Source organism: Coloeus monedula, assembly GCF_965178545.1.
Source record: "Coloeus monedula genome assembly, chromosome: 22".
Classification (NCBI taxonomy): domain Eukaryota; kingdom Metazoa; phylum Chordata; class Aves; order Passeriformes; family Corvidae; genus Coloeus; species Coloeus monedula.
The window spans coordinates 7,585,390-7,609,027 of NC_138802.1; the positions used below are offsets into that span (position 1 = coordinate 7,585,390).

General features: G+C 55.8%; 1 protein-coding gene across 1 annotated transcript in view; it reads left to right on the forward strand.

Annotated features, from left to right (window-relative positions):
- Nucleotides 1–23,638, forward strand: part of FBXO42 (F-box protein 42) — a 45,573-nt gene that overhangs the window by 14,213 nt on the left and 7,722 nt on the right. The window contains exons 2-4 of the mRNA XM_082295656.1: nucleotides 1,630–1,896; nucleotides 4,156–4,272; nucleotides 9,568–9,702. Of these exons, the coding sequence (XP_082151782.1) occupies nucleotides 1,647–1,896; nucleotides 4,156–4,272; nucleotides 9,568–9,702 (502 nt within the window). The 5' untranslated portion in view covers nucleotides 1,630–1,646. The remainder of the gene's footprint in view (nucleotides 1–1,629; nucleotides 1,897–4,155; nucleotides 4,273–9,567; nucleotides 9,703–23,638) is intronic.

Sequence of the window (23,638 nt, forward strand, 5' to 3'; positions counted from 1 at the left end):
CGAGCTCTGCGCCGAGTTCCGCCGTGCTTCCTCCCAAAGATTGACAGCCCCGTGGATATTCCCAACTGCTTCCTCAGGGAACGTGACAGAAGTGGGGACTGATGCTGCCGCCTGTCATTTTCCTGGCCCTGAACTGGTTGCCATGGAAAGCTTTTCCGCTCCTTGTCTCCACCGCCTGCTATTCCCACGGCTCTGCTGGGATGGGAAAACTCTGCGTTTGTAGCAACAGCTCAGGTTATTCCTGATAAACCATGTTTATCAATCAGGTCGATGACCCATGTTGATGTGGTTTAACAGGGTTTGTTTATCAGGATATTTCTGTATCAGGATATTTCTGTATCAGGGTATTTCTAGATCAGGATTTTAATCCTGCTGAGTAACCCACGTTAAACTGTGACATCAGTAACTTAAATTCATTCCAGCTGGATTTTCTGGGATAGTAAGGGTTTGGAAAAAAATAATAATATTCTTATATTGGAGGATACTGGGGAAAAGCTGTGTCTTGTCTTCCCTCTCGAGGAGCTGGTTTGCTTCCTGAGCTTCTGAGCTTGCTCCAGGTTGGATTTATCCTACTGGACTGTGTGAATCTGCATCCAGTAATCCTGGTCAGTTCAGGACCAGGGGATGGCTGGGCAGCCTCTGCCTCGGGGACCTGGGAGAAGCTCATGCTGAGTGATGCAAGGGCTGGGAGCTCGCCCTGGTTTGGGTCCTTTCCTCATGCTAGGAAAGGATAAAAGGGAAAAGAAAGCCCCGTGTCATCCTCAGGGCCTGTTCCTGTGGTTTGGGCTGTTGATCCAGGAGCACTGAGGGAGCAGTTGCCTCCCTTGGTGTTTGCTCAGCCACCTTGGAAGGGGAAACTGTTGCTGCTCTCCTCAAGACAGGCTGGCTGCTTCCCAGGAAATAGAGTCCAGGGATTTGTCCTGCAGCAACAGGCCTGGATTTAACCTCACAGGGTGCCAGCTGCCCAAATTGGACACAGCCCCTCGTTAAGGTGGATTTATTTCACGATTCATCGAGGCGTCGCCTTACACTGAGATGTTGGGAATAGCTGGAGATACAACCTCTGATATCCCAGCCTTCCATCAGCAGTAAATCCCCAGGGACTGGCTCTCCTCACCTTCTGCCAGCCAGGGCTGTGTGCAGGTATTTCACAAATGAAAGGAGAAGGGGGGTGGCAAGAGGCAGGGAATTTTTCCCCCACAGGGAGTTGTTTGGGGTAAAACAGCCTTGCTGGCAGAACAGGTCCCACAGGGGTGGAGGAACTGTGAATGTCGCTGTGCTCCTGTCTCAGCCTGGGTAGGATTCCACAGGGATCCCTTTTCCCATCCCATCTGGGCCCCACGGTGCAGGGCAGGGCGATGTCTCCTCATGCCCAGCGAGGGAGCAGCAGCTCCAGGGCTTTGCTTTGGCTCTCTGCTTCCGACTGGAGGCAGCAGCAGGGTGGGGAGAGATGGAGTGACCTGCGAAAACGCCGTTCCTAAACCTCCCTCAGCTGCTGCAAAGCTGCAGACCCCACGTCCTCCGCTCGGTGTTGGCTGTGCCAGAGCCCTCTGGTGTGGCACACACCTCTCAGTGTGCTTCTGGTGCTCCTGATTCTCTCTGTGACCTGCCCGTTGTCCCTTTTCCCAGCGGTGACGTGGAATGCCATGGCCAGCTCCTCGGACAGTGACGATGATGGGTTCATGGCCGTGGATCCAGAGGACGCTGTGCTGGAAGGGACGATGGAGCAGGAGGACGAGCCCCACGCCAAGCTGGAGCCAGAGGAGCCCAGGCACAACAGATCGATGCTGGAGCTCCCAGAAGAGGTTTTGGAATATATCCTGTCCTTCCTCTCTCCCTACCAGGAGCACAAAACCGCCGCCCTCGTCTGCAAACAGTGGTATCGACTGATCAAAGGTACAGTGCTGGCAGTGCCTTTCTTTTACTGTGGGAACAGGGATCTGGAGCCCAGCTCTCTTTTACCTTTGCCTCTTGTTTTCCCCTCAGATGAAATCTGACTTGTGTGAAGTCCCAGAGACATCCCTGGGGTCACTGGCTTTGCTCAAGGTGGGGCTGTAGCGGTGCAGAATTGAACCCCTCAGCCTCTCTCGGGGTGGAAAACCCAGGGAGGCTGTGGATTCCCCTCCCTGGCCTGTCCTTGGTCAGGCTGGACGTGGCTCAGAGTGACCTGGGATAGTGGAAGGTTCCACCCACGGCAGGGGTTTGGAGCTGGATGAGCTTTGAGGTCCCTTCCAGCCCAAACTGAAGCACAGCCCGAGACCCAGGACAGAGCAGTTCCTTTGCTGCGTCTGGATGCTCCCAGTGCTGCACTTGGATCACAGCTTCCTCCCCGGAGCCCCTGCCAGTGTCCCATGGCTAATGTGGCTTTAATTGTGCTTCGTTTGCGTCTTGCTCAGTAATTAACATTCCCAAAGCTGGAAACAGCCCCAGCTCTGGTTCTTAGGGCTCTGCTGGAGATGAGTGGAATATAAAATCTGCATGAGTAGAGATGTGCATATTCCAGCTTCCTGAAAGAGTAGCCCTGAGACACGGATCCTCCCTTTGCCTCCACACAGCATTCACTCCAGAGCCTCGTGGGGGTATTTTCGTGCTGGAGAAGTATGACACAGCAAATAAGGAGGGAGAATTTGGACAAGGATACGAGCAGAGCCTTCTGCTTCATTTTATTTTAATACACGGGGTGGTTTCTGGTACAGTTCTGTTGGGTGCACGCTTTAATCACGAGCTTCATTTAAAAAACGAGGCGTTCCAGAGGAGAGCACAGTTAGATCCTAGGAAATGGGACACGTTGCTGCACGAGGGGAATGTGTTCCTTCTGGAATGCCCTTGGCTGTTTGTGGGGTGATGGCTCATTTATGGACTTCTCCTCACCTGAAAGCATTGCTCAGATTCCAGGCTGATTTCCCACTTGGCCCAGAGGTGAGCAGGAGGTTAAAGAAACACAGCTACCCAGCAGGGAGCATGGCCCAAAATGACACTTTCTGTGCATAATTTTGGGGCAGCAGCTGCCCACAGCCCTGGGGAAAGGCCTTTTCCGAGTGCTGCAGCCCCGGAGTGGCTGCTTGGCTGTTTCCTGGAGTGGCCTGCAAGGGATGCAGCTGGAATGGACAAACACCTGGGATTCAGCCCAGAGGGATGTGGGAAACACCCCTGGAGTGCAGGGATGAGCAGCCCGAGGCACAGCGTGGCCTTGGGCTGTGTCACCTCTCAGGGGGCAAGTGGTGCTGGGCAGCTGGGCCCTTCTGGGGCAATTCCAGCCAAAAAAGGGTCTGTAAGCACCACGTGTGAGCTGTGCCCAGCGAGGTCACTCGAGGTAAACAATTGATTTGTGTTCTCCTGGTTAATTTTTCCTGTTTGCCAGGATACATCTGCTGTGCAGGCCTGGAGCTCGCGTTCCGTTTCCCGTGTGACTCTCAGGCATCAGCTCCTTGAGGACCCCAGGCTTTATTTTTTTATTAAAAAAACCCCTTCCTGCTTTGTATCCTGGAATGGGATTTCTTGCTGAGGGTGTTCCTGGCACAGGGCTTGGGGAAGAACTCTTGGCAGGTTGTGGCATCCTCAGTGCAGGTGCCACCAAGTGTCTGCTGAGCTGCTGCTGCTGCCAAAAGCCTTCTCCAAACCCTTCTGTCTCCTCAGGCAGCAGCCTCTGGCCCCTCCCAGCATCCTCACACAGAATTAGTGGCAGCCTTGGAGGATCCCTGCTGATTTTTATCACTGATATCTCCTCTCCTACTTTCTTCAGGTCCCTGGGCAGTAGCTGCATCCACACTCTTAAAAATTGATTATTGTGCGTTTTTTGTCCTCTGAGGTCCCTTGAGGGAAGGGATGCTGCTCCTCGGGGTGTGGTGAGGGGAGCAGGGGCTGTGGTGCAGCACAGAGAGCTGAACACCAGCTCTCCAAAGCATCCCAGTGCTTCCTTCCTTTCCCAAAGGCTCAGCTTCCCGAGCCGGAGCTGCCGGGGACGGCGTGACCCGGGCCAGTGCTCGTTGCTCCTCTCCACATCTGCAGAGTTCCCTCGTCTGTGCTCTCTTTGATGCCCGAATTCCCAGCGTGTTCACCCGCAGACGCGGGTTCCGTGGAGCCGCTGTCGCCGTGCGGGCACAGTCTGCTGCTCCGGCTGTTCCAGTTTCGCTGACGGCCTTGTTCTCTCCCCAGGTGTGGCCCATCAGTGCTACCACGGCTTCATCAAGGCAGTGCAGGAAGGGAACATCCAGTGGGAGAGCCGCACTTACCCCTACCCCGGCACCCCCATCACCCAGCGCTTCTCCCACAGTGAGTATCCTCTGGGAATGCTGGTGGGAGCTGCCTCCCTCGGGGTCTGGCAGTGCCCCACGCGCCCGTCGCCGCCGGTGTTCATCCCACGGCTCTGCCAGCACTTGGCACAAGAGCAGGGATTTGGGAGCTGCTGGTCCTGGTGGGCTCGTTGATCCTAGGAAATGCTGGTGGAGTGGAAGTGGGGTGGGATTGGGGCTTCCTGGCTGTGCAGGGGTCTTTCTGCAGCTCCCCTTCTTGGAACTAAGGATGGAAAACTCTCCTAGATCATGGAGTCAACCCTAAATGTGTCCCCAAGTGCCACATCCACATGCCATGGGACACTTCCAGGGACGATGGCTCCAGCACTGCCCTGGGCAGTCTGTGCCGGTGCCTGACCACCCTTTCCATGACGAATTTTTCCCAGTATCCAATCTAAACCTCTCCTGGCCCAGCCTGAGGCCGTTCCCTCTCCTCCTGTCCCTGTTCCCTGGGAGCAGAGCCCGACCCCCCCGGCTGCCCCCTCCTGTCAGGGGCTTGTGCAGAGCCACAAGGTCCCGCCTGAGCTTCCTTTGCTCCAGCCTGAGCCCCTTTCCCAGCTCCCTCAGCCTCTCCTGGGGCTCCAGCCCCTTCCCAGCTCTGTTCCCTGCCCTGGACTCGCTCCAGCCCCTCAGGGTCTGTCTTGTCCTGAGGGACCCAAAGCTGCCCCCAGGACCCAGGCCTGAGCTTTGTGTCCCTCCCTCAGCCACTGGACTGGAGTCATTCCCATCAAAGCCAGTGAGTTCTGGGAAGTGCAGCACTCAGGATGTGCACCAGCTGCTTGTGCATGTCCTCTACATCTGTGAGGAAAATTGGGGCCGTTCTAGCCTGCTGGGTTCAAAACCAAGCAGAGCTGCAGGTGGATTTGCTGATGGGAGTGATTCAGTCAACAGCACCACTCAGTGTTTGGGTGAATTTTCCCCTCCTTCCAAGATTCCGGAAGAGAACAGAAAGGGAAAAGAAAAAAAAGTGCCTTTGAGGGAAAGATACTGAAATAAACCCTGCTCTTTGCTGTGGAGTAACATTGAGCTGCCCCAGCCCCGCCAAAAAAAACACGACAAAAATTCCATCCTGTGGCTCCAGCGCGGGGTCTGAGCCCTCTGGGAGACAGCTCTTCCAGGGAGCAAATTGCATTTTTCTAAGGCAAAATAAACACGGTGCAAGCCCTTCCGTTCCAAGAGCAGCAGGCATTACATTTTCATCTTCCCAAGTAATAATTTATGAGGCAGCCGCTGCGCTGCCTCCTGCCAAGACAAGTCCGGGAGACGCTGCAGGGAGCTCTGGTGAAGTCACCGTGCTCTTCTGAGATATCCTCATCTTCCTGAAGGATGAAAAGGCACCACAGCTCACAGCTCATTTTCAGCAGCCGCGTTAGGGAAGTGCTTATGAACGACTTGGCATTTGCATGCATTTCCCCTCAATTTTAGCTGCATTTTTGCAAGTGCTGAGCACTCAGGCCAGCTAGAAATTCCCTGGAAAAGGCTCAGAGTTGCCCCAAAGAGCACTGTGTGCTCTTTCCTTTATCCTGCTGCCTGCTAGGGGCTTCCTGGCTCCAGAATGAGTTGTCTCCCTAAATCCACTGCCCTCGGAGCGTGTAATCCGTGTTAGCCTCGCTCGGTGACAGTGCCCCGGCTCTGCCCGGCCCCGGTGGCCACGGCAGCATTATTAATGCACTTTGTGGGCACAAAGCTAATCTGGATTAACTTGTTTGCTGATTTAAACGGATTGGTTTGTGAGCAGCTGCCCGGATCTGCAGCCTCTGCTTTCCCTGCAGCAGCGTTCCGTGCCTGCGGGCGAGATTCCAGCGTTAAAGCGAAGCTGCGAATCATCAGTTCCAGAAATTCAAACTGAAACCTCTGAACTGTCACCTAAAATCCCAAGGGATGACGGTGAGCTGAGGTGGAGGAAACAGGAGGTGTGGGGAGGGATGCAGGGAGGACTCACAGAGCCCTTTTTTGAGATGAGTGATTTGCCAGTTTTTGTGGGAAGACGTCACTGCCCAGGCACGAGTCACTGCCACCATCAGAGCTCTGTCTGGGGCTCGCTCTCTCTTCCAAGAATTGTCAGAACTATCCCAGAAGTGCTCACAGGGAGCACAAACGGACAAGGAGGGGGGAATTTTAAGCAGTTGGAGGTCAACCTGTCTGCTCTGAGTCCTGAAGGGAGGAATGGGAAAAGTGCTGGATGAGGAATAATGAATGGAGGGTGCCGCCGTGGGGAGGGATCACACAGCTCAGAACGAGCTGCGGATGAGCCATCGCTTTTCCAGAGGGTTTGACTGAAGCTGCAGAACTGCAGGGCATGAAATATCCATAATGCTGGGTGTTCCGGGGCAGAAATCCTCCGTATCTGGGGCTTTTTGGGTGATGTTTGCAGGAGTCACCGAGTTCTATGCATGAACCTGCGGGGTCATAGCAGGGCGATGACTCACGGGGTGAAATCACTGCCCGCAGTGGAAAACGATGTCAGGAGGCTCAGGAATGCAGAAACGGAAAGGCAGCAAAGGAATGCCGACCTTTGTGCCAGGGATATTGATCCTTTGCTGGAGGAGTGACTAATTTTAAGCACTGAATTTATTGTTTTTGTTTCCACGGAGCCCGGGGTTGGTGGCACCACCAGGATGAGTAATGACAGTGATCTTCGGGTTTGACAAAGGCAGGGAGCGGTGAAGGCTGGAATGTTTGTTTTACAGGATGGGCTGCTCCTGGAGCAGAGCTGCAGCTCCTCCCAGCACCCAGCCTTGCCCAATATCCCCAAGATTTTGGCTGCAGCCAGGCCCTGCACTGCAAGGAGCAGGACAATGGCATTTTAGGGAATAAAGAGATAGAGGTGTAGATGGATATAGAGGGAGGTGGGAGAGCTGGGGCTGCTCACCTGGAGAGGGGAAGCTCCAGGGAGAGCTCAGAGCCCCTTGCAGGGCCTAAAGGGGCTCCAGGAGAGCTGGAGAGGGACTGGGGACAAGGCATGGAGGGACAGGACACAGGGAATGGCTTCCCACTGCCAGAGGGCAGGGCTGGATGGGATACTGGGAAGGAATTGTTCCCTGTGAGGGTGGGGAGGCCCTGGCACAGGGTGCCCAGAGCAGCCGGGGCTGCCCCTGGATCCCTGGAAGTGCCCAAGGCTGGGTTGGAGCAGCCTGGGACAGCGGAAGGTGTCCTTGCCTGTGCTTCCAGATGGGCACTGAGGTCCCTTGCAGCCCAGCCCGTTCCTGAGGGATGTTTCCCTGGGGGAGTGCAGGGCTGGCCGTGTTTCCATCTCCAGCCCCTCCTCCCCAGCGCCACCATCCCAAGGGATCCCTCCAAATCCCAGCCCCACCCCGGCAAGCGGTGCCAGCAGCTCAAGGTGCAGCTTGGCAGCTCCTGCTGGGAATGCCAGCACCGAGGGCTGTCACCCTCCAACCCAAGGCCCCTGTGGGGATGGGATTTACAGCCCAGCTGGCTCCTTCCCGTCTCCCCAGTGAACAACCCTTGAACTTGGATGGGTTAATTTATCTCATGTTCTCCAGGTTTCAGAAGTCAATGTCCTTTGATTGTGCTGAAGGGAACGTGCTCTCCATTCGGTTTTCCCTTCCCAGTCACCTTTGCTTTGGTTATCAGCTGCTTCAGGTGAAAATCCCTGGTGATTCCTTACTCAGGATGGGGGGAGTCAGGAATGTGGTGAGAGCCAGCTGCCTCTGCTCTCTTGGAGCATCAGTGTCTTCAGACATCAGAATTACTGAGTCATTTCCAAAGATAAGCCACTTCTGCAGTACTGAAACTCTGGGGGTCACTGAATTTTGCTGGGACATAAAAAAACCTCAACTAAATCCATTCAGTGTTTTCCACACAAAAAATCCCTAAACCCATCAGGGATGTGCACAATTTCCCCCTGATTTACTCCACGCCTGGTATAAACTATATATAAATATACCATGGAATCACAGAATATCCTGAGCTGGATCCACAAGGATCATCAAAGTCCAGCACAGAACAGCCCCGACAACCCCACTGTGAAATTCCTACAGCCTGGAATAAACTCCAGCTTTCATTGGGCTTTCTTTTTCCTCTTTTTCCCTATATTTTTTCCCCCCCTCAAGCTGCTCTGCCTTCCTTATCTTCAGCAGCTTAAAATGACTCTAAAAAGAAGCAGGAAAGCACAGTTTCAATGATTTTGCTGTGGGATTATTCCACGTGGAATTTTACAGGAAACCCAGAATTCTGCCCATCCTCCAAGGCAGATAAGATGAGCTTATCTTGAAGTTCCTTCTTGTCAGAGGTACCTGGATGCTGCAGACACTTCCATGGATTTTCTGTTGCTGCAGAACTTGTTTTGGGGCCAAAAGCTCTTGATTTCCCTGGGTATCTTTGAGGGGTTGTCAAACGTGGTGTTCCCTCCCTGTTCCCCATCCTGCTGCCTGATCCTTTCCCACAGGGAGCAGAGGGAATGCTCATGGGAGATCCTGGGTTTTAGTGGGGCTTTTTAAGGTGAGATGGGGTGAAATCCTGAAAAGAGAACGAACCCCCAGCCCTGGGTGCACAGAGCAGGGTCTGTGAGCTGCGTGAGCCAGCTCAGGGAAGGTCAGCGGGCTGAGCGCCTTAATCACAGCTAAGCTAATTAATTACAGCCTTGTAAGGCAGTTTTCTCTGCCCTTTGAGGAGCAGCTCTGCTTGAGGGGATAATCCTCTTGGGAAGGTTCTTGCTGGAGCTTCACCCTGCTCAGGGATACCCTGTGGTTCCAGGGAGCTGGAGCAGCCTGGCTGCTTTTTTCCAGGGAGGAAAGGGCTTGATCTTGGTGTGTCCCCCTGAGGCACAGGGCAGTGACAGAGCTGTGTCCCCCCAAAGCACAGGGCAGTGTCAGAGCTGTGTCCCCCCAAAGCAGAGCAGTGACAGAGCTGTGTCCCCCCAAAGCACAGGCCAGTGACAGAGCTGTGTCCCCCAAAGCAGAGCAGTGACAGAGCTGTGTCCCCCCAAAGCAGAGCAGTGACAGAGCTGTGTCCCCCAAAGCACAGGGCAGTGACAGAGCTGTGTCCCCCTGAGGCACAGGGCAGTGTCAGAGCTGTGTCCCCCGAGGCTCAGGCCAGTGACAGAGCTGTGTCCCCCAAAGCAGAGCAGTGACAGAGCTGTGTCCCCCAAAGCAGAGCAGTGACAGAGCTGTGTCCCCCAAAGCACAGGGCAGTGACAGAGCTGTGTCCCCCCAAAGCAGAGCAGTGACAGAGCTGTGTCCCCCGAGGCTCAGGCCAGTGACAGAGCTGTGTCCCCCCAAAGCAGAGCAGTGACAGAGCTGTGTTGCTGTTCCAGGTGCGTGCTACTACGACGCCAACCAGTCCATGTACGTGTTCGGGGGCTGCACCCAGAGCAGCTGCAACGCCGCCTTCAATGACCTCTGGAGACTGGACCTCAACAGCAAGGAGTGGATCCGGCCCCTGGCCTCAGGTGAGCCCTGGCAGCTGCCCCCACCCCTCGTGGCTCGTGCCCACGGCTGCCTGCCTCCATTCGGTGTGCCCAGCTGTGTTTGAGCGTTATCCCACCGGGGTTCGGGTTGTGTCGGGTTGTGTGGCTGCTTTGTGGCAGTCTCTGTGTCCTCAGCACCACCTTGGGTGGGTTTTCTCAGGAGCAGCTGCTCCCTGCTGGTTCCTGCCAGGCAGGGTGAGGGACACTTCCCTGCGGCCACCAGAGCCTGCGTTGATAAGGCGGTGAAAATCGGGATTTTTCAGCCTGGAGAAGGCTGAGAGAGTTGGGATTGTTCAGTCCCAGGAAGGCTGAGAAAGATGTGATGATTGTTCAGCCTGGAGAGGAGAAGCTCCAGGGAGAGCTCAGAGCCCCTTGCAGGGCCTAAAGGGGCTCCAGGAGAGCTGCAGAGGGACTGGGGACAAGGCATGGAAGGACAGGGCACAGGGAATGGCTTCCCAGTGCCAGAGGGCAGGGCTGGATGGGATATTGGGAAGGAATTGTTCCCTGTGAGGGTGGGGAGGCCCTGGCACAGGGTGCCCAGAGCAGCTGGGGCTGCCCCTGGATCCCTGACAGTGCCCAAGGCTGGGTTGGAGCACCCTGGGACAGTGGAAGGTGTCCCTGCCCATGGCAGGGGTGACACTGGGCGGTGTTTAAGGTCCCATTCTGTGATTCCGTGGTGAGAGTCATTGTCCCAAAGCTGAGATTTTCTGTGCTCATTCCAGTGGCTCCCACTCCAGGTATTTTGGGGAGTGGAGCAGACAAGCCCGTGCAGGTGGGAGAGCGTGGGAAAGCAGGTTCGTTCCTGCTGTCCAGGCACCCTCAGCCGGGCAGGAAAACACCACGAATTATTTCCCACAGTGGTTTTTGTGCTGGAAATGTCACCCATGACAGTTTGAGTTTTTCCTTTTAATTTCTGAATTCCACTAAAATAACTTTGAGGAAAGCAGAAGAATTGGGGGAAGCTCTTGGGGCGGGGGGGGGAAATCTGTGTTAAAGCAGCTGTTTTGGCAGAAGGAGGGAGGAGAAAAGGAGCTCAGCATTCCTTGTTGGGCACAGAATTCCCTGTCGTGTGCTCCAAGTATCGTGGACTGCTCAGACATTGTTTAAAGTAGTCTCTTGTCTCGCACTTGAAGTCCTCCAAAATCCAGATGTTTCTGACACCTCACTTGGTGCTTGGCTATCCATCCACACTTCCCTGTGTTCTGCTTTCCCTGAGGGATTCCCGCAGGGGGAATTCAGGCGTTGGGGATTTAACCGGGGGAAGGCGAACCCCACCCTTCCAAACCGGCTCCTGCCGTCCCTCCTTCCCTGCCCGAGCGCTCTCCCTGTGCTGGGGGCTGGAGAGGAGCAGCATAAACAGGATACTGGGCTCTGCAGACCTCTGCTCCGCCCCAGGCCGGCGATTCCTGCAGCCCAGGGAGCTCTTCCGCCGCGCTGAATGCGGGGCACGACTCGGAGCCGGCCCTGCTGCGGCGCCGGGGCTCCCGCTGCCCCGCTGACACCCAGCGCTCCCGAAGAACGAGTCCTGTGGGAATGCGTGTCGGGGTGAGGTCCCACGGGAAGATCCCCCGAGGAGATATTCCTGCATGCTGTCATGAGCGAGATGGGATCGCAACTGAAACTGGAGGCAGGGAATGGGGAGCGCTCTTGTTCCTGGTTTTCCGAAGGGATGAGTCACCCCGCGGTGGGATCCGACACAGCTCCTGCTTTTCCTTTGGGTGCCCTGAACCAGAGGGTTGGCACCAGGAAAGAAGAGTGGCTGGAGGGGACAAAAGCAGAGAGCTTTGAAATCCTGGGATGTAAATAAGGCAGGAGGGTGTTTTTTAAAAAAAAAACCGAAGAGTTGACATTGATTGATTGCCAGTCGTTGTGAGGGCAGGCTAATTGCTGTGGAGGAGTTCCCACACCTACCCCACAGACTCCAGAGCTCTGGAATAAGACCCTGGCTCTTTCCCAAGGCCGGGTCTTGCTCGGAGAGGTTCCCTCACACTCCACGTGTGCCCTCGTTAAGCATCTTCTCTAAGGAGCAGGGAATGGGAGCACAGTGTTCTGGACACAACTTCATCCCTTTCTGAGAGGTTTTTCCAGGAGAAAACACCCTGTTGTTGTTGTTGTTGTTTGTTCCTGCCTGTTTTCATCCGGGTTTTCTGGCTCCTGGGCATGAGATGACATCAGAGCTGGATAATTCCCCTCCAGCCCAAGCTGCTTCACCTGGGAGTAAATATTTAGCCTTCAAAGAAATAATTGGCCTGGGTTTCTTTCGTCTCAGAGACGGAGGAGGGAGATAATTACTTCAAAAAACCCTAATTTTTGAGGTCTCAAAGTATTTTTTTGCTTAGATCTGAAACAATGGCTTTGACGTGTGACTGATGAGGCTGGAGCAGCACGAGAGAGTTGGTGCGCGGCTCTCGTGGAGAGCTTTTGGTGGGGTTTGCAGCTCTGGACAGGAGGGTGGCAGGCAGCAGGATCTCTGGTTTAGGAAGGTGCCTCCCAGCTCCTCTCCCTCGAGCTCTCCTGGCCATTGTGGAGCTGCTCCCACTCCTTCCACTCCCACTCAGGACCTGCTGGAGCAGGAGCGGGATAATTTCCAGCGCCATGCGTGGGACGCTGCGGTGCTGTCCCAGGGGAGGTGGTCCCTGCAAGGTGGGTGCTTTCCTCGCCCTCAGTTGCTCAGTTAACCTGGGCAGCTGCTGGAATTTGAGCCCATCTCTGCACAGGGGACCCCGGTGTGGAGGACTGGGGCTGGTTCATGCTGGAATCTGTTTATCCAGCTGGAGGCCAGGGTGAGGCCCCACTCACTGCTGTGAGTCCAGCTGGAGCACGCTGGTTTCAGTGGTGATAGTCCCTGGTGCTCCCCAAAAATGGGCTGAACAGCCAGGAAAGAAACCAAATCCCATTGGAAACAGAGAGTCCCAGGACTTTCAGTACCTGGAGAGGCTCCAAGAATGCTGGAGATGGACTTTGGACAAGGGCCTGGAATGCCAGAGGGCAGGGTCAGATGGGATTTTGGGAAGGAATTGTTCCCTGTGAGGGGGGGAGGCCCCTGGCACAGGTTGGAAGTGTCCCAGGCCAGGCTGGATGGGGCTTGGAGCAGCCTGGGACAGTGGAAGGTGTCCCTGCCGATGGCAGGGGTGGCACTGGATGGGCTTTAAGGTCCCTTCCATCTCAAACCATTCCATGATTCCATGACTCGGTGCAGTGGGAGCTGCACGGGTTTGTGGTGAGGCCTTTGCTGATGCCTGGACTCGGCTGAGCCGGGATTCCTCCCCAGATCCGCTGCCCTGCTGGCAGGGAAGGTTTGTCCTGTGTCCGTGCAGTCTGTGAAACACTCCTGGTGAGATCCCATCCATCCCGGTGCACGGGAAGCTGCTGGAGGGCTCTGGGAGAAGCCCCAGGCCCCGTTGCACCGTCAGAGCCTCCTGTCCGTGTCTCCCTGCAGGGATCATCCCCAGGCAGAGCCGGCAGCGTGTCCGTCCCCAGGCAGTGTCCGGCTGTCCTGCCCGGGCCCTTTCAGGCTCTTCTCTCTGCAGGCTCTGTCCCTGCCTGGATTTGTTGGTTCCAGTTCCTCAGAGTCCTGCACCCGGCCTCTCTCAGCCAGAACCACACCAGGAAATGCCTTTTTGAATTAGAGAGACAAAAGGCCAGGAGCTTTGCTCTCCCAGGGGCTCATGGCACAGAGCTGAACAGCTTTTCCCTTTTAAACTGAGCCTGTTGTGCTTATGAAGTCGGGAGTGGTGCTGGAAAGACCAGGGAGAGGAATTCCTGCTGAAGTCCTGCAGGATCTGCACATCCTCCTCTTGTGTCTGTGTTGTCATCCCCCCCTTTGCTGCCCTGCAGCTGCCTGGCCAGGCAGGAGGCTGGAAGGAGCCCCATCCCTCCCGTGTCCCGGTGTGTTTCCCACTGCCAGGCCGGGATATCCCTCTCTGATCTCGGAGGAGTTCAGGAGCCTCGGGGCTCCGCTTTTCCTGCTGCTGGGAGGAGGCTCCTGGTGCTGCTGCCCGGGGCCACCCTTCCCCCGGCAGGGACACCTCCCCAGGGCTTCTCTCCGGGCCTTCTCTCCCTGCAGTCACGCTGGGGAGATGGGAAAGCTTCTCATCTTCCTCAGGATTTCGGGATCAGGCTCGGAGGCAAAACTCCTTGGTGTGATGCTTTGCTCCTCTCTGTCCCCACGGTGTCGGGACGTGGCTGTTCCTCCCTCCTGCCCCCGCCTGGGCATGAGCAGAGCCCTCCCGCCCGAGGTTTGTACCTGAACCTCCTGGGTGGCCTCAGCCCGGCGCACTGAAACCCCTCTGCCAGTGCTCCTCTTGGCTCAGCTCCTCCCCAGCCCCCTGCTGCTGTGAGTGGGCGCTGCCGCAGTTGCAGGATCAGGTTTCCCTTCGGGAGCTGAGGGGAAGGTGCCTTTGATGGTGTTGTGTCAACAAAAGCAACAGCCCGAAGGAGGCAGGAGAGGCTCGGGAGAGACTCCTGGTGTCAGATGTGGTGCTGGTGGAGAAACCGCCCCGTCGCTCGTGGAGCAGAGAGGTTTGGCCTTGACAGAGCTGTGCAAAAACCTTGCCCCGAGCTAAAAAGCTCAGCCTTGTTTTCATCTGCCCCTTCTAGAAAAGAGTGGCGAGTTTTCAAAACAATTCTCCAAACAGTCCGTGGAGTTTCACAGTGCTGCTCCCGCTCTGGAGTGAATTCCTTGGCTGGGATCTCTGTGGAGCTGAAGGAGACACAGGGAAGGACTGAGTGGGCTTCCCAAGGAGGGGAAATAGTGCTGGATCCCACAGGACCCCACAGGATCCAGCCCTCCACAGCCACAGAGCAGCACCAGCACTCAGGGAGCGAATCCCACTGGGACAGGAGCAGGGCTGTGCAAGGGCTCGGTGGGAATCCGAGGAGTAAACAGAGGTGTGGGAATAGTGGGAAGCTCCTCATGTGTGGCTTTAAACCCTCTGTGACTGAGGATTGTGCACCTCGTTCAGTTCATGGTTGTGTTTTGCATCAGCTCTGTCCAGTCCTGGGACCCTCAACTCAGGAGGGCCCTGGAGCGGCTGGAGCGAGTCCAGGGCAGGGAACGGAGCTGGGAAGGGGCTGGAACCCCAGGAGCAGCTGAGGGAGCTGGGAAAGGGGCTCAGGCTGGAGCAAAGGAGGCTCAGGGGGGACGTTGTGGCTCTGCACAAGTCCCTGACAGGAGGGGGCAGCCGGGGGGGTCGGGCTCTGCTCCCAGGGAACAGGGACAGGAGGAGAGGGAATGGCCTCAGGCTGGGCCAGGGGAGGCTCAGGGTGGAGGCCAGGAGGAATTTCCTCGTGGAAGGGGCTGCCCAGGGAGGTCTGGAGTGCCCATCCCTGGAGATGTCCAAGGAAGGCCTGGACGTGGCACTCAGTGCTCTGGGCTGGGGACAAGGTGGGCATCGGGCACAGGGTGCACTCGATGGTCTGGGAGGGCTTTTCCAGCCTCGGGGATTCTGGGATTCTTTTTCCTGAAGAGCAGTCACTGAGACGCTCTGCCCTGACCCCAAACTGCAGCTCTGTTCCCCTTGCAGTCACTTCCCTCACAGGGATCCTGGGCACAGCCTTGCTTTGGGCATTAAAATGCCCCAAAATCCTGACCTGACCAAAATTCTGGCTGCAGAATTCCCTTGGTGTCCCCCTGTGCCTCTGGCCTCGCCGACGGCCCCCTGATTGAAAGCAAACCTCAGTTTATTAAAAACTTGGGATCACCTTGAGCCCACTGAGGCTGTGTGGTTGCTGTTGGCCTCCCGGGAACCCAGAGGAGCCAAAAGCTGATTCCTGGCACGGAAGAACATCTCTAATTATGACTGAGTGCCTGAGCCTCCAAAGTGGAGCAGGTTAATGGGATAGATGGAAATCCCTCGTGCTGTGAGCGGTGAGCCTGGAAGAGGGGAAGGCTTTTTCCAGCTCTGTTCCTAATCTGGGTGGTTTTTTCCTCATTGCTCTTTGAGTTTGGTAGCAGCAGGGCCTGTTCCTGCCTCTGCAGAGCTGAAACATTCCACTTCACCCTCAAATAATCCGTGGCTTTCCCTCCACCATCCAAAGGCTCTTTGCGTCCTCCAGCTCGGAGTGACTTGACCCCGTTGGAAGCTCAGCTTTGATCCTGTGAGTCCCCTGCCTGGAGCTTCCTTATCCTGCACCTGATTTCTTTCTTATCACACACCCCGTTTCCTCCTTATCACACCCCTCATTTCTTCCTTACCCGCCCCTCATTTCTGCCCTTCTGGAACAAGGACTTTCTGGGCTTTGTCCCATGCCACCCTCTGGGACGGAGGCTGTCCCAGCACAGGTTGCTTGGAATTGCTTTCTCCAGTATCAGTATATTGATTTTTGATAAATTTATTGATTCCTCCATTTTGGGCTCCCAGCTTTACGAGGAGGTGAGTGACCACTCCTGCCAAGCCTTTGACAGACAAACCCTCCAGCAATATCCCTGGATACAGAGTTTGGACTTCATTGCTGCCCTTGCAGAGGGTGGATTGGCAGCTCCGAGGTGGGAGCAGGGCGGTTCCCAGCCCCTGGATCCATCTGAGTGAGGCAGCCCCGGCGCTCATTTGTTCCTCGCTTTGCCTGGGTGGTTTTGCAGACGTCTCTAATGGAACTTGTGGTGTTCAGTAGGAAATATCTCAAGGGCAAGAGATGAAAAATCAACCCAAATCGAGTGAAAGCTTTTTTTAATTTTTCTTTTTTTGCGTCAGCTGCCGCCTGGTTGGGAAGGCACTGATGGTCTCCAGGAGATTAATCCATGGGTTTAGGTTTACAGCACACACCTCCCCTCCCTTGGATTTGCCAGGCTCTGTCCTCCTCCAGCAGCTCGTGGCCTTTCTGGCCGTGTTGAACCTCGGGAAGCTTTTTGTTGTCTGGATCCAAAGCACATTCCATGGATGGCCACCCTGCAGGCACGGATCAGTGCAGGGACACACAGGCACAAAAACCAGGTGCAAACTGAGCGGATCTGCCGGGTGCAGGGATTTATCCCACGAGTGCCTTCACTGAACCAGGCAGCAAAAGCCAAAAGATCCCTCTCTTCTTCCCGGGGGTCTATGTGGCTCCTGGACACTTCCTGCCTGGGAATCTGCTCCCTGCAAATAAAGGCACCTGCCTGGAGAGCCTGGTGGGGTGAAGGGCTTTACTCCCGACACATGGACTGGTCAGTGGGGTGGGAAACGGGTGTGGATGGCCACTGCTGGGGAAAAACGTTCCTGTGCCTCCCATTCCTGAATCCCACAGCTGAAGTGACCTCGCTTCCCACATTCTTCCCTCCCCCTGACCCTACCTGGCTGCATCCTGCCCCTCCCTCCAGCTGGCAGCAGCTTATCCTTATCAGTGCTGTGTTCCCACAGCTTTTCCAGGGGCTCCTGATATCCAACAAGGTCACAAAGTCACGGAGTCACTTCTTTCCACTGGAGCTGGAGGGTGGGGGGCAGAGTCAGTTCAGCAAGTAGAGTAAGGTGTGCCTGGTCCTCGGGGTGCGCTGCCTCCCAGGAATGCGGTGCCGGAGGCAGCCAGGAGTGGCTTTGGAGAAGCCATGGATTACCCGCCCAGGGAGGTGGGAATGTGCCCAGGACCTGGGGCTGGCTCAGGCTGGCAAAGGGGTTTTACCCCAGCAGGCCAAAGCACTTCCCCTCTCCTATTCCCTGCTCCCTGCAGGACTTGGAAGTTCAGTGAATTTTTACCCATGGGCAAAACGTGGGGGAAGAACCTTCCCTGCGGTGGGAAAGGGGCTCCTCGGAGCGGGGGCTCAGGTGCCTCAGTCAGCAGGGCAGGGAGGCAGCGGCCGGCCGGCTGTGACACTCCCCCGGGCAATGATCCCTGACCCTTCGGGTGCCCTCCTGTCCTGCCTCGAGATGTGGTAGGAGCCATGTGGGAAGGGAGTAAAGAGGGAAAAGCTGAGGAGGCTGGGAGAAGAGCGGCTCGAAGGGAAGTGGGCGTTTCAGTGGTGATCTGGCTTCCCTCTTCCCTCAGTACAGGCTTGGGGACTCGCCTTCTTCTACGGGCAGGGACACCTTCCACTATCCCAGGTTGCTCCAAGCCCTGTCCAACCTAGCCTTGGAAACTTCCAGGGTTGAATGGAAATCCCTCCTAGTAGTACCAGCAGGTACCAGTAGTAGTAGTAGTAGTAGTAGTAGTAGTACCTGGTACTCCCGCCTCCACCTTGGAGAACAATTTGCATTTCAATGATCCCAGAGTGGAGCTCTGTCATCCCTTTAACCCAGGCAGAAGTTAGGCTGCATTTTCCAAGAGGGGGTTTTTTTTCTGTCAGGATTTTTTTCCCCTTTTTCCTGACATTTGATTTCCCAGCACTGCAGACAGTTTAATTTCTCGCTCATCCGAGTTTGGTTGGAGCCGAGGAATTTGCAAACTGTGGCTCAGACAAAGCATGTCCAATTTATTTCCTTTTCAGGAAAAGGCTCAAAACCCCGGAGCCACACACAGGGTTGTTGACACTGGTGGTGTCTCACATCTCATGAATGCGTTGCACCCCAGAGGGAGCTGATCCCTCCTTCCCGGGGCCAGTGCCGTTGTCCCGAGGCGTGGGAGGCACCCAGGGGTGATGGTTTCCCTGGACACAAACTCCCAGATCGTTTCATATCCAATTATTCCATTTTCCTGGGTCTCTGACAGCACCCTCCCTCCTGGGCAGGTACCTCCCTGTCCATTGTGGGGTCTGTGGGATAAAACCCCGCTATCCCTTGGCTACACTGTCAGCTGGGAAGGAAAGGACGAGTCCTGCTTTTCCTTCGGAAAGATCCTGCTGGGAGTTTCGGGCAGGCTGTGCTGACATCTATCGGCAAGAGCTCCTTCCAAGACAGCCCAGCCTTTGCCTTGAGGACTCAATCCAGCAGGATTGCGTGTGTAATACTCGGGATTGAGCAGGCAGCATTCCCTGGGCAGTGTAATCCATACCGAGCACAATGTGCCTTCCAAGCCTCTCCAAATCCTGGTGCTCCATAGCCCGATTTTAATCTTTTCCCCAAGCATCTGCTGCAAAGCTCTCGCAGAACGGGGCAGGCACGCGGAATGACAGAGCACTGGCTCATGCTTGTCTGCACTCCAAAGGTGGTTTTGGATTCCTGAACATGAAATATTCAGTGAGTTTGGCGTTCAGGGCTGGAATTACTGGAATGAGGGAGAAAAGTGCTTCCCTGGCGAGGAGGGAGCGAAGTTCAGGAACCGATGGATTGAAAATGGGAATAAAGGGGGAGACAGTGAGGGAGGGGAGTGCGAAGAGCTGGACTGAATATCCCTCCCTGCGCTGGGAATTTCAGCAGGAAGGTGCTGGGGTTTCAGTAAATAACTGCTGTCCTTGCAGCAAACATTGGGAGGAGCGAAGCCCTGGCTCTTCCCAGGCTTTTTGCACTTCCTCCCTCTGACTGCATCCAGGAGTTGTTGTGGATTCCCCATCCCTGGAAGTGTCCAAGGCCAGGCTGGACAGGGCTTGGAGCAACCTGGGACAGTGGAAGGTGTCCCTGCCATGGCAGGGGGTGGAATGGGATGAGCTTTCAGGTCCCTTCCATCCCAAACCATTCTGGGATTCTCTGGCTGTGCCCGCAGGGTGCTCTTTAGAGGATAGTTGAGGTTTGGAGCCCCGTGGTAGCTGTAACCTCACCGAATTACACAGCAGCCATTTCCTGGAACACCACTCATTTTGGGATTCTCCGACGTCGGGGCGGCCGCCGCCGCCTCCCTCGCGCTGCGGGAAACGATCCGGGAGCGAAAAGTGCGGAGCTCAGCAGGGCTGGGACGCATCCCCGCTATCCCACACCGGCCTCATCCCTGCCCTGCAATTACCCGCTCCTCAGGGCGCTGGGGAGCCCGATCCAGCAATTCCCATCCCTTCCCTCACCTCCTGGAGGGAAGACAAGCGGCAGGAGCTGCTCATCCCTTTATCTGGGAGCGCTGAGCTCTTTAATTGCGCCGGGGCTGATTTGGGGAGGTGTCTGTGGAGGAGTGTGATTTGGAGAAGTCTGTGGGGCAGTGTCACTGCAGGGGGAATAGAAACACGAGCATGGAAGCAGGGAGAGGTGGATCATTGGGATTCCGCCCACGGAGAGAGGGAACGGAGGCTTGTGCAAGAGCAGCACCTCGGTGCAGGGCCAAATCCGCCTTTCCCAAAGGATGATTGCGAAGCGTGACCTCACCCCGCGGAGCACCCGGCACCTCGGGGCGATGCTGCCGGGGAGGAGGGCACAGGGTGTATCCCAATAAAGCCTCTCCTGCAGCGTGGAGGTGCGGGAATTGCGGCGGGAATCACGGCGATCCCCGTTCGCGGCTGTTGGCAGATAAGAGGCCGAGCCCGGAGCGTTCTGGCGCGGTTATCTCGGGACTGTTTGCTCAATTGCTGCATAAGGACATTTTTGCCAGGCATTAGCACAGAGTGACTCAGTAAATCCAGTTGCGCAGGGTTCAGAGGGCACTGCCTCTCCTTTTCCACGGCTTTATCGGAGCGGCAGCGCTTCAGAAACGCCGGGGTTAAAAAAATACCCACGGGGACCTTGCAAAAGCACAGAGGTGACTGAGCCTCCCCGGGGTTCTGCTCCACCGCCCAGAGATTGCGAGAAACCAAAGCTTCGCTTCCACACCGGGGTTTGACCGGGCTTGTACCACAGTCCCCAGTCACTGCAGGGTGGAAATCCCACACTGGGAGCGCGGTGGGAATTCTGTCTGCGTGTCACTGTCGGGGGGTTGCTGACGTGCCCCCCAAAATAAACTCGGGATATTCCCCCCCCCGCCCTCCCGAGAGGTTATTTGTGCCTGCAGAGGAGACAAATCGGATCTTGTTCAGTTTTTCCTTAAAACTCCTGTGAGGCTGAATTCCTGTCTGCTTCCCAGCATGGAATTTGGGGTTTTTCTGGAAGGGAACACTAAATTGCCTGTGGTTTTGGTAAGGGAAGATGATACTTCTGTGGCTTTGAAAGGCTCTAAGGTTTAGGCAGGCCCGGTCAGAACTGATCTAGAACATGTTCGTAATCCCAGTGCTCTGTTTTAGACGTTTTGGGAATAAAAACAGATGAACGTCAGATGCTGGATCCAAGGCAGCTGAGCAGAGTCCTCAGTGTTGGGTTTGACTTTGGCGTGCAGCAGGCCGAGGGGACGTCTGCTCTTCCCACGGGAGTTCTCCTTTGGCATCTCCCAAACCCAGTGTTAGTGCTGGGATTGCTGGGATGCTCGTCCTCCTCCGGCCTCTGGACTGCTGCTCAGCAGCCTGTCCTCTTCCCTTTGGGAAACCTGGCGGGGATTTGGATGAATCTGCTGACTGCCGTGGAAAAATCCCGGCTGGCCTGGGAAGCAGAGGGATTTGTTATTTTTTTCCTTCTGCGGTTTTGCTTCCGGTTGAAGGGGAAAGATTTGGGGATTTCACGCTGTCACACAAGTTTGGGATGGAGCTCTGTGAGGTGGGATGTAGTCAGGGATCCCTCAACTGGCGTGGATGATGGTGCCGGGGTGGATGAGGGTTCTGGGTTGGAAACTGGGATTTGAAAATCCAGGTCCGGACTAAAAGCTGGACTAAAAACCAGCCCCTGGATGCAGCTCTGCTGCTGCCTGAGCATGGAAACACAAAACTCCTGGTGGGCAGGGCTGGATCTGATTTGGAACAACTCAGCGTGCAAAACAGGCACCATCCTGCCTTGGAAAGAATTGTCCAAGGCCAGGCTGGGCAGGGCTTGGAGCAGCCTGGGACAGTGGAAGGTGTCCCTGCCCAGGGCAGGGGGTGGAATGGGATGAGCTTTATGGTCCTTCCAACCCACACCATTCCAGGATTCCTGTGAAAGGACAGCCCCGAGCCCTTCCCAGGGATGGTTTCCTGTACCTTTGGAGTGCAGATTGCAGGTGGCTTTTGAACCTGGGAGCTTGAATTCCTTCGCACCTTGAAATCCATGGGGTGCTAGAGCAGCTCCCTTTAATTTCTCAGCTTTGAAATTGGACACTTGGCCTTGGTTATCCGGGTGTTCCGTGGAAATCCGATCGGCCATGATGGTGGCCATCGGCTCCCTGAGGAATGCACCAGACCCAGCAAAAACAGCTCGTGGTCGCAGCTCTCATCTCATCCATCTCCAGAATTAAAACTCCTCAGTATTTTTCCCCTTGACACAACTCTTCCCGTTGCTTCCCTTCCCCCCAGGTCAGTCCCAACCCTTGGCCCCGCTCTGGCCCCTCCTGCAGAATATTCCCCCAAACCCCATTGACCTGAACCAATCCTTCCACGGGGCAATCCCGGCTGGTAACCACAGGGGGACCATTTCTGTTCCCCACTCCAGCTTTTTTTTTTGGAGTCTCTGGGGGCTGCACCTCCCCGAGTAAAAGGCGGGTCTGGCACTCTGTGTCCCACATGCCCTTCCAGCCAGGCTTTTTCCTTTGTTCCCGTTAATCTCCGCGCGTGCGGCTCCGGTGGCTTTACAGGGCTGGATAACTGGGCTTTAAAAAAAACTGCTTATAAGGGCAGATCCGCCCCAGATAAAGCACCCAGAGCTCGTGTCGGGAGCGATCAGAGGCTGGCATCTCTTTTCCAAACATCCGTGGAAGCCGGAGATCTTTGGTTGGTTGGTTTTTCGGCTTTGCAAGCCAGGAAAATCCATCAGCTGGGAAGAAAATAGCTCAGCCCAGCTCCTCATGCCGGCTGAAAGAACAGCATCAGCTGTGCAGGGATGGGGCCTGCTGTGCTCAGGAGGAGTTAATTGTGCTACACCCTCGGCCCGCTGGAGCCTTTATCCCTGAGAAAGGATAACCTGGATGTTGGGCTGGGTGGTGTCAGCGGGGCGGGGAGCTCGGAAACGCAGCCGGGTGCCCACCGGGACCAGTGGGAACCAGTGCAGTTAATTAACGAGGTTCTGATGGCTCCTCAGCCCGACCCATGTGCGATCCCGGAGAGGATCCCGTGTGTTCCTGGGAGCCTTTGAAGGGCCGCTCCCACCTCCCACATCCTCCAGAGGGCTCGGACTTTGAGCAGGTCCTCCTCGCAGGGCCCCAGCGCATCCCTTTGATGTCCCTCTGTCCCGGGCTCCTCCGCATGCCTGAGTCCTGAAGTCACAAAGCTGCCGGTGCCTTCCCCATTCCGGCGGCTCCCTCGGGATGTTCCTGCCCTTCCCGAGGACCGCAGCACCCAGCAGCTCTCCCCTGCTTTAGGCATAAACAGCATTAATTCTCCAGATTTCCACGTGTTCCTGCTCCAGCACCAGATCCTGGAGATGCTTGTGGTGCATCTCATCCACAGATATCCCAGTTTTGCGGCGGGAAGGGGCTTTGAGAGGCCAGCACTTCTTTGACTTGTAAAATGCAGAGTTGTCCTGCACTGCAGAGTGAAACCCGGCTCATTTACATCCGTACAATGTCCAATAACAGGCAAAGCTTCCTGAAAAACCGGGGCTGGCCTCTGCCCTGGGCTGTTTGCACGGCTCTGACTCACTTGGGAATTGTCTCCGTGGCTGAGGCCGGGGCTGACCTTCAGGTTACAGCAGTGGGAGGGTGCCTTTCCTCACTGCTCCATCCCAGACCTTCCTGAGCAAGGTGCCAACGTTTTTCCATCCTGGAACAACTCTAGCTACCCCTTTTTGTTTAAAAATAGCCCAATTTAACCCCAGCACCTTGTGGCATCCCTGGCGGGATCACCCGGCTGGGATTCACCAGCTCGGGTATAAATGTTTCGTTGTGATGCCAGGCTCAGGAGAAAAACTTTCTGCACTGCCAGGGAATTATTTAGGCTGGAAACTTGCTGGTGTGGGTTAATGAATTGCACACATGGAATGAGCCAGGAAAACTGGAATTCAGGAACAAGGAGTAACCAAATGTGACCCTCGCCGGCATCTCGTCCTCACAGAGACCTTGGTGCAGCTCTGGCCACACGTGGCCCTGCATTAAGTGCTTCCTGCAGAGCTGTATTCCCATTTTTCCCTCACCTCCATGTGGCTGAGGGCAGCAGAACGCT